This window comes from Eucyclogobius newberryi, unplaced genomic scaffold (assembly GCF_026437365.1).
Source record: "Eucyclogobius newberryi isolate DKJ021-1_F unplaced genomic scaffold, fEucNew1.0.hap1 SCAF_3, whole genome shotgun sequence".
In the NCBI taxonomy this organism is placed as follows: domain Eukaryota; kingdom Metazoa; phylum Chordata; class Actinopteri; order Gobiiformes; family Gobiidae; genus Eucyclogobius; species Eucyclogobius newberryi.
Genome location: NW_027315945.1, coordinates 33,050,708 through 33,061,149, shown reverse-complemented (window position 1 = coordinate 33,061,149; position 10,442 = coordinate 33,050,708). Strand labels below are relative to the sequence as shown.

At 44.2% G+C, this 10,442-nt stretch overlaps 1 protein-coding gene across 1 annotated transcript; it reads right to left on the bottom strand.

Annotated features, from left to right (window-relative positions):
- Positions 1 to 6,518: 6,518 nt before the first annotated feature.
- On the bottom strand, positions 6,519 to 10,325 carry tpi1b (triosephosphate isomerase 1b). The gene is made up of 7 exons (XM_072460415.1): positions 10,120 to 10,325; positions 7,933 to 8,056; positions 7,718 to 7,802; positions 7,494 to 7,626; positions 7,322 to 7,407; positions 7,152 to 7,239; positions 6,519 to 7,085 (listed from the first exon to the last, which is right to left on the bottom strand). The coding sequence occupies exons 1-7, from the start codon at positions 10,226 to 10,228 to the stop codon at positions 6,967 to 6,969; spliced, it is 744 nt and encodes a 247-aa protein (XP_072316516.1). The 5' UTR covers positions 10,229 to 10,325; the 3' UTR covers positions 6,519 to 6,966.
- Positions 10,326 to 10,442: the final 117 nt, after the last annotated feature.

The window sequence follows — 10,442 nt, the reverse complement described above, 5'->3', positions numbered from 1 at the left end:
TGGTTTAGTCCTGGTTTAGTCCTGGTTTAGTCCTGGTTTAGTCCTGGTTTGGTCCTGGTTTAGTCCTGGTTTAGTCCTGGTTTAGTCCTGGTTTAGTCCTGGTTTGGTCCTGATTTAGTCCTGGTTTAGTCTTGGTTTAGTCCTGGTTTAGTCTTGGTTTAGTCCTGGTTTAGGCCTGGTTTAGTCTTAGTTTAGTCCTGGTTTAGGCCTGGTTTAGGCCTGGTTTAGACCTGGTTTAGTCCTGGTTTAGTCCTGGTTTGGTCCTGGTTTGGTCCTGGTTTGGTCCTGGTTTAGTCCTGGTTTAGTCCTGGTTTAGTCCTGGTTTAGACTTGGTTTAGATACAGTTGTATTGAAAACCACTTTATGATCAATTACAATCAAATGTATAGCAAAGTTTATACATAAACTCAAAAGTGCTTTACAAAACAATAGAAATAGTAACTACAACTTAATTAGTCTTAATAAAGCATGAACAATGACTCAACGATAGTGAACATGCAGTTTATTAATATTGACTCTATTCAAAAGTGTAGTTATGATGAAGTGCTGCCTGGAAAAGTGTCTCGCGACAAATAAACGACTGGAAACGTTCAAAATAAAGATTAAAAATGCTGAATTAGAGCCATTTAAACTCCTGTAGATGTGTCTTTTTTGCCCTGTAGGCGCTTCTTCTGCCCCGGTGCCACTTTGAGTTCACTTTTTACCCCTCTTTGTTATTGGAGGGTGTTCTATATGCATGAGACCAGCAATTTAGTGTTATGTTTTAGTAATGTTCTTCTTAATGTCGTCCGTTTGTTGATAATGACATAATTATATATACAGTACATATTATTTGTAATATTTTTTTACATTTTATGGTATGGCGGTCAGTTTTTATTTTCAATTTACCTTGTGAAACAACGAGACGCAGTTCAAAGCAAAAAAATAATAATCTGGAAATAAATTATAATCTTTTTTGCTATTCTGTGTTTATTATCATTGTTATTAATATAATAATTTTACTATTAATATTTAATTATTACATTATTACTATTTTATTATGACTATTCTATTATTATTATAATTGTTTTATTATTATTGTTTCATTATTACTATGTTATTATTATTATTTTTTATTAATATTTTATTATCACTATTTTAATATTCTTATTATTAGGCCCGAGCGCCACAAGCTGGCGAGAGGCCTATTAATCTCGTAAGGCCGTGCGAAGCACGGCTGCGAAAGTGCGCAGAAATCGAGCGCAAAGCGCTCGCCCACTCCAAACACTCACTAACGCACTCCTCCACTCATGCACGCCCCGTGCATACTAATTAGTAGTAGGAAAATGGAACATTACCGTTGTAAACGGGCGAAAGTGCGCACTAAACAAGCACTTTACATTCGCGGTCGTCATCCCCATATAAAGCACTCATTTGCGCTAAGTAGCTCACGAATACGTTCCCCATCTCTTGCATGTTCCGTGCATATAAGCATGTAATGCAAAAATTTAACATTATTACTGTATAGAGGGCCAAAAACACAAAGTGGGCGGAGCCCACTCAAAATTAATGAAAGTACCCGTCAGTGACCAGGGACCCACACCATGAGAGAGGAAAGCGCGAGCGCTTTCCGAAAATGTATAGAATGTATTGAAAAATGGGAAACATTTCCCTTTTCTAAAATAAAAAAATTGGCGCGTCAGCGCCCCCAAATGTACCAAAAATGCATTGAGAGATAGGAAATGACCCAAAAAAAATCTGATCGTAGAATCATGAAATTTGGCGCAGAGGTAGATGGTGACAAGAGAAGTAAAAAATATTATTACGGCAACGCCGTCCGCCCAACCAAATGTCGGCCATATTGGTTCCAAAATGGCTAAGCAGGACTCGGGAGTTTTTCCAAACGTCGTACTTTTACGAACTCCTCCCAGGGCGTTGGCTCTAAAAAGCTGAAATTTGGTGAAAATGCTACTGAGGAGTGGGACATCAAAAGTTATTCAAATTACATTGATACCTGTCACGGTCTCTGAGCGGCGAAGCCGCAAACTTTAGCTAGAATTTCAGAAATCTCCAAAATTTAACATTTCTGCCGTAGCGATGACCGAAACCTTCCATGTTATTCCAATGGGGAAATCGCCTGAACATGTTTACACTTTAGACTTTCACGAACTCCTCTTAGGGCGTTAGACATATTAACCTGAAATTTGGTGAGACTCATCTTCAGGGGTGGACCATCAAAAGTTATCCATATCTTTATTCAAAATGTCACGGTCTCTGTGCGGCAAAGCCGCACATTTTGCCAAGAATTCAAAATAAAATAGCTTTTTGATGGTAAAACAAAGGGGAGAAGATGTGACAGCGTCACAGATTCAGCAGTAGGCGTAATAAAAGGACAATTGTGGTGCGTTAGCGCCCCCTCCTCTTGCGGCGTGGCGGCGGTGTGGCGGCGGCGTGGCGAGGGCCGATCATTGCCGCTTGCGGCTATATTTATTTTATTATTATTATTTTATCATCATTATAATAATATTATTTCATTATTACTATATTATTATTATTATTTCATTATTATTATTATTATTATTATTATCATTATTATTATTATTATTATATCATTATTATTGAGGTGCTGTGCACACGTTCTTTGTTTTATCCACGTCACTCGAGCACAAAGCAGATCAGATTCCTGGTGCCCCTCCCCCCTCGCTCTCCGTCTCTCTTCTCCCTCGCTCAACTCTCTCTTTGTCGCTCTCTACATCGTCTCTTTTTCTCTATAAGACTCTCCCTCTTTTCCCTTTTCTGTATTCTTTCTACCTCCTCTCTCCTCCCCTTCTCCTCTCCCGCCCTCTTTCTATTGACCTCTGGAACTCTCCTCCTCACTCTTCTTTTTCTCCACTCTCTCCCTCCTCTCTCACTCTCTCACTCTCTCCCTTTAGCCTCTTCAATCTATTTCTCTCTCGTTCTTTTCTCCCTCTTCCCACTTCTCTAAATCTCTCCCTTCCTTTTCCCCTCTTCATTCTTTCCCAGACTCTTTCTCCTTTTTTCCTCTCCTTTCTTTGTACCCCTCTCCGACTCTCTTTTTCTTGATGTCCTCTCCCCATCTCTCTCCTTTCTCTCTCTCTACCTCTTCTCCACTCTCACTTGTCCTGTTTCTCTCTCTTCTCTTCCCCGTCTCTGCGCTCCCTCTCTCTCTCTATTGCCCTCTCCTCTCTCATCTCTCTCTCCCTCTTGCCCTTTCCTCTCTTGCCTCCCTCTCTCTCTCTCCACCCTCCTCCCCCCGACTCCTCTCTCTTCCCTCCTCTCCCTGGCTCCTCTCTCCCTGGCTCCTCTCCCTCTCTCTCCTCCCTCCTCTCCCTGGCTCCTTTCTCCTCCCTCCTCTTCCTCTCTCTCCTCCTCTCTCTCTCTCCTCCTCCTCCACTCCCTCTCTCTTTACCCCTCTCCTCCCTCTCTCTCTCCCCCCTCCTCCCTCTCTCTCTTCGCCCTCCTCTTCCTGACTCCTCTCTCTTCCCTCCTCTCCCTGGCTCCTCCTCTCTCTCCCTGGCTCCTCCCTCCTCTCCCCCCTCTCTCTCCTCCCTCCTCTCTCTCTCCCTCCTCTCTCTCTCTCTCCTTGGCTCCTATTCCCCCTCTCCCTCTCTCCTCTCCCTCTCTCCTCTCTCTCCTCTCTCCCTCTCTCTCCTCTCCCTGGCTCCTCTTTCCTCCCTCCTCCCCCTGGCTCCTCCCTCCTCTCCCCCTCTCCTCCCTCCTCTCCCTCTCTCCTCCCTCCTCCTCAGAGTGTGGCTAATAGGAGACACATGCGACGAGTGCGAGACACTGAGTTGCTCCAGTGAACAGCAGCCGCCCTGGAGAGCCGGCATTCCACACCAGAGACAAAAAGAAACACAAAAGGAGAGGGACAAATCCAAATAAATAAATACAGCTACAAGACACAGAGAGAGAGAGAGAGAGAGAGAGAGAGAGAGAGAGAGAGAGAGAGAGAGAGAGAGAGAGAGAGAGAGAGAGAGAGAGAGAGAGAGAGAGAGAGAGAGAGAGAGAGAGGGAGAGAGAGAGAGAGAGAGAGAGAGAGAGAGAGAGAGAGAGAGAGAGAGAGAGAGAGAGAGAAACTGAACTATGTGCAAAGAGTAGCATAGAATAGTTCAGTCCAGAAAGAGTCTATTTATTATGATATTACTGTAAGAAAGTGACTAAAAAGGTGAAAGTCAATACAAAAATGTAAAAAGCCAGAGTGGTACATAAATAACTAATAAACCCTGTGTGCTCCAGTCGGACGGAGGCTGGAAGTCGATGGAAGTCACCTTGGGAAATTGTGTCGACTTAATGTAAAGTGACCTCCAGCAGCAGAGTGGGCGGGGCCTCCTCACACCGCGGGGTCTTAAATGGGCTATATTTGATCCGCGCCCTAAAATAGCACCATAATTAGAGGATATTTCGTCATAAATCTGTTTGGAGACGATCCAGTATCCTTCATTTATGGTTTGAAGTCGGGATAAGTTCTAATCACGGTTCAGTTTTAGTGCGAGACAAAAAACGTCACGATTTTATTATTTCATTGTTCGTGATTATTGCAATTGCAACAGGGAAATCTTTCATTTTCTTTCATTCCCGTGGGCTGACATGTCACTGTCCCTCAGGTTTGTGAAACGTCACCTTTAAAAGACAAAATAAAGTGAAATAATAAACAAAAATAGCCAGATAAATAAATGTTGGTATATTATTTGACAATATATTGAACTTAAAGGACATATTTTGCTTCTGAAATTGTCCCGGCAATTATTTTTGGGTTGTTTTACATTTATTTGACCTGAACAATCATGATCATGTATTAACAAACACTAAATCTGAAACAAGTCTTCAGGAAACGTAAAGCTAGCGCGCGGGGGTCGGGGGTCTTCCTGATGACATCACACGTTGTTCGAGAGCACTTTGTTTTAACGGCGCTGCAGTTTCTTCCACCGTCTTCAAAAGCGTAAAAAGAGAAAGTATTCCTCTTTTTCTCACATTCCAAGCGGTTTATAACATGGATCTATTAAAATAACAGTTTATATAAGTGCTTTTCACAGCTTTCGGAGCGAGTTTAGCCGTCGCTGTGAAGCTAACGGTATCTAGCGTACAGCACACAGCGAGCTCATTTTGACCCCAAGAGCTACTTTTATGATGAATCTTGAACCGAAGCTAAACCAAATGTGGCTCAACTACGTAAAAAAAAAAATGGTACAACCTGGTTAATCTTCTTCTTTGGTGTTTTATGGCGGTTGAAATCCAAGTGTTACGTTACCGCCCCCTACTGGTGTACGTCTTCACAGCATGTGCTCAAAATGAAAATAAATGAAAATAAACAAACACACAAATATATTTCAATATATTTGTGTGTTTGTAAATACACAAATCATAAATAAAAATGAATAGAAAATGGAAATACAATAAAAACAAATACAAATTCATGTGCAATGCAATGGTATTTATGTATGTGTCTATGGGAGTTTTTGTTTATAGGAGATCTTCTGAGTGTTTTGGGAGAGACATTCGGCAAATGGTCGCAGACGGGAATTGATCTCTCACCCCCGTCTCCATAACGACCTCAGGATTACGCCTTCACTCAGAGTTTGTTCACTGTAAACTTCTGAGTCTGGTCATCGCTTATTGTTTAGTGTCGATTTGACTATTACAAAGTGTTATGAGATTTTGTCCTGAGTATTTCCCACAGAAGAGAAGTGTTTTCCTCTGTGGAACCTAAAGAAGAGGCACTTGTCATGAGTGCAGCAGCCTCACTGTCAGGAGTCGCACTGAAGAGCCCAATACGTCAACACGAGTGTCGGGGGAAGACCAGGTCAAGTCTGTGATTCCGTCGTCAGATTAGAATCGCATCAAATATTTAGAGAAGAGAAGCAATAAAGAGGTCAGTTTACCAGAGAATGTGAAGAGTTTAGAGGATCAAATGTTATTTTTACCACTATTTAAAACCATATCGATGGAAACAAAAGCTTAGGATCTTCGGACGTGTCCGCTGCTCCCGACAGTTCAACCCCAGCAGTGTGAAAGGTCAATGCAAAGGTCATGGGTCAAATGCAGAGGACAACTTCCCCTACAAGAACTATAGTGCACCTCAACTCAAAGCTAATTTGGTTATAATCAATAGTTTAAAATATTATATAATAAATTTTTCAAATAGACCACGTGGGATTTTTGTCTTCAAACCGTTTTGTTTACAATAGGCCAAATTTGCTCCCATTAATAAGGAGTGGCTTCTGTTTAAGGACAGTCAGCACTACCGCCCTCTGCTGGACGGTAGAAGATATGACATGTGTTTTGTGAAACAAGAATGAGTATTTATTATCCACGTACATTTACTAAAGTAGTCTTATTCACGGACCTTAGATTCACCATTCACAAACTTAAGAAATAAACCACCAACGTACATTTTATATTATGAGTGGCTGGTTCTGGACCAAGACAAAAATAGACGTGTTCCTGGCATTGTGTCGTCTGTAGAACACACGTGTAACAAGACACTGCAGTCTGAGAAACACACGAGCGCGAGGCAAACGTACCGACAGTCACTTTATCATCATGTTTGAGTCATGTTTTTACCAAATAAATCCAACATGTTATGAAGAGACCAGAGTCAAACTGGGTCATGTTGTCTAAAGGGATGAAGCCACAGAACATGATGCTTACAGTAAACACAAATCTGGAGCTTGGACACTGTTTACACAATACTTTGTAAACTTGTTCAAGTAAAGTTGTGGACTGCTGGTCCATAAGTGTGAGCCGCGTGTGCAGCTTTAGCACTCGCTGTGGAAGTTAGCACAGACTAGACCTCAGTGACTTAACTCAGTGCAGTAAATGTGCCGATCTGTCCCTTTAACAGAAAGAACCAAGAACAGGGAAAGCAGGGAATGACAACATTGCACAAATCTTTCAAAAAAGGTGCTGCAAATGGGCTTAACAATCTAGACATCCTAACAACCGTTACCATGAACCATTTGTGAACATTTATGCCTTTGCATTAATTATTTCAATGATCTCAGGCTTCAGAGAGGCTCCGCCCACGAGGAAACCGTCCACGTCCTTCTGTGAGGCGAGCTCTTTGCAGGTGCCGCCGGTCACAGAACCTGGAGGGAAAAGGTCATGAGCAAAAGCCCTGGATGTGATGCCATTAAAGCAGTGAGAGTTCTGACCTCCATAGATGATCCTCACGGAGCTGGCCACTGCCTCGGACACGTTGGCCTTGAGCCATCCCCTCAGTTTATCGTGGACCTCCTGAGCCTGAAGGAATGACGCGAGAGACGTGACGCAAACACTGGGACACGGAGGCGTTGCGACAGCTCAAACACTCCTCTAATCTCACCTGCTGTGGAGAGGCGGTCTTCCCGGTGCCAATGGCCCACACGGGCTCGTACGCCAGCACCACTTTGCTCCAGTCCTTCACGTTGTCTGGGGAAAAAGAGGAGATGCGTGCTTTAGCGTTGCACAAGTGTTAGCGTTTCTCCACACGTGTTTGCACAGGAGGTCGAGCGCACCTGCGATGACTTTGGTCTGGGCAAACACCACCTTCTCCGTGATGCCCCCCTCCCTCTCATCCAACTTCTCCCCGATGCAGGCGATGACCCCCAGCCCGTTCTCCAGCGCGTGAGCCGTCTTCTGACCGATCAGCTGCACGAACACGCACACAAAGCGGAGTCATCAGGTGCTCAGGGAAAGAAACAAAAGCGGGGAAACGACAAAAGCGTGCGCCGTTCATTACCTCGTCGCTCTCTCCAAACACGTGGCGTCTCTCGGAGTGTCCCAGGATCACCCAGTGGATCCCGCAGTCCTTGATCATGGCCGGGCTAGGGACAGACGAGCGAAAACGGGCGCGCAGTGAGTTTGTGAACAGTATTACAGAACATTATGAGACAGTTCTATTGTGATTCAGCGCTTTAAGAGGAAACCAGAGAGCGATTAAACCATGGCTCGTACCTGATCTCCCCGGTGAAGGCCCCCTTGGGAACCTTGTAGCAGTTCTGAGCGGCAACACCGAACTTGGTGTCGAGCTTGGACCTGACAAAGTCCAGGTAGATGGAAGGGGCGCCACAGACCACCTCTGTGAAACAACGAGGGGCAGAAATGTTAGAGCAGAAATGCACGTGAGGAACTGGACGCAGCACGAAAGACCAATTCTTTCAAAAGTAGTAAACGACGACGCTTAAGAGCAGGATTTAACTGTACGCTCAATACTATTAGAGCTGGAAATCCACAAATAATTCATGGTAATATTTTCTTTATTTAACCTCCAGCTTAAAGTATTTTTAATTGGCCACAATCGCGCCTTTGTTACTGAAAAATGCCACTTCTTTGTGACGTTATTGTGGGAAAAGTACCGTAATTAACCTCAATTTCATTTGTGGCGAGAGGAGAGATAGATTTGTTTCAGTTTTTGTTGCCCGCGGAGACAGGCGTAGCTACAGGGCAGATCTGTGAAGAGGAGACCCCCCCACGAGTTTTTCCCGAAGCTTATGTATTATGCATTTACGCATATTTTAATATGTAAATGCGTAAAAAAATGAATATATAAATGCATAATGACAGATAAATGCATAAATAGACCAACTAATAAATGTATAAACAAATTATACATAATGACAAAAGCATAAATGATAAGTAAAAACACATTCTTTGGAGTTGTCCACAAAGTCTGTACGTCTTGGATCATCACAAGGCTTCGCACTCGTCTATATTAAACCATTGGCTGGGTTTAAGTGAAGGTCATTGGTGTGAGCGAGTTAAAGGTCCAAGTTCATCTGGCAAATGTCAGACAGAGCTGCATTCTGACCAGGCCAGGGCCCGGTCAATAAAGGTCGAGTCAAAGAAGACTTTAAACATTCAAGGAGTTTGGATTTACACTCTACATTTATTATATCAAAACTTTGTGTAGTTGAACTTGGGTGAAAAGGTCACTTTACTTTGTGTTTGGACAGGATGCTTCACATTAGTAGTGGGCTTAAAAAAAAAAAACTTACAATTAGAGCTTAAAATGACAGAATTTGCGAGAGAATAGACACTTTAAATTTGCCCAGATGAGACCAAATAATAACATTGTAACGGACAAAAAATATGACTTGCTTATTAATTTCTGTGTAATGTTAAAGGACAAAGACACAAAAATAACCGTATGTATTGGCTGACATTTGCTACAGACTGAGTAAACTAAAGAGCTCCAGCCATGAAATGAAGCCGGATGGAAGAGAAAAGGTCTAAAGCTGGTCAGGGCTGTGAACAGAACAGTTGCATAACCTCGATGTGCAAAGGAGCCAGACGTTCCCCCAACAATCAAATCTACACAAGCCTCAATGTTCCGTTTTATACTTTTAAAAAGCACAAATTTAGCTCTGCAACTAATGATTATTCGGACAATCGATTCACGAGTATTCTTCAGATCAACAGATTAGTTTCGATCAGTGAAATATGAGACTTTGACCAAATAGAAACTAAAGTGATGAGAACATCTTCATAAAGTATCATGTATTTTTCCATTAAAACACACACACACATTTTACTTGATTTGTGTCATTTTGAGATAATTCCTGCTCGATCTGAGTCACAAAACAGATTAATCGACGACTAAATAGTTGATTAGTTGCAAGAAATCGATTAACTTTGACTGAACTGGCGCAGACGGAGTTATTATGGAAGAGAAGGGCTGTTTTGTTGTGCAAAAGCGGCAGCGCCTGCGCGCGGAACAGCTGCGTCACCGAGGCCCGTGAACGCGCCGCGGCTCCGGTTTGCAGGCGCGTGGAGTACGTGCAGCCGCGAGCGCACGCCCCCCACCGCCGCCGCTGCAGCGACACGACCGATCAGATCCGGGCCTGTCCACGGGGGCCCGTTACGACGTGTCACCGGATGCGTCTGCGCGTGCGTAAAAATAGCGCAGTGAAGCTCGCGAGGCCCCGAGTCTTTTTTTTCATTCATTGCACAAATAACAAATCAATAAAACGTCACGCACGCACCGTAGAGCTCTGAACCGGGGCTAGAACCGGGCCCGGAGCTCTGAACCGGGATTAAATACATCGCATAGGCCCGTTCACCGGTTCAGACCGTCTGTACCCGCGCGGCTCTCGTTCTCCCGTGATGTTGGAAACGGTTCCGTCGGTGCTGCGCGTCACGTACCGACATTGGGGTCCACCTTGGCCGCGTTCATGGTCTGGATGAGCTCCCCGAGGCTCTTCTTGTCTCCGTTCATCTTCCAGTTTCCGCCGACGAAGAATTTCCTGCTCATGATTGCGGCGCGCGGGTCGTTTTCGTGCGTGAAAAGTCCGTAACCTTCAAAGCCGAAGCCACCGGGAGCTGGACGTGTCTGCGGGCGAGAGAGCGAGCGGCGGTGCGGGGCGCGGGGACTTTATAGAGCGAGGCGCGCGGGCCCGCCTCCCGCACACTGCCATTGGCCGGACGCCGTCACGCCCCCCGTGTGACGTTCACCCCGCTTTGAGGAA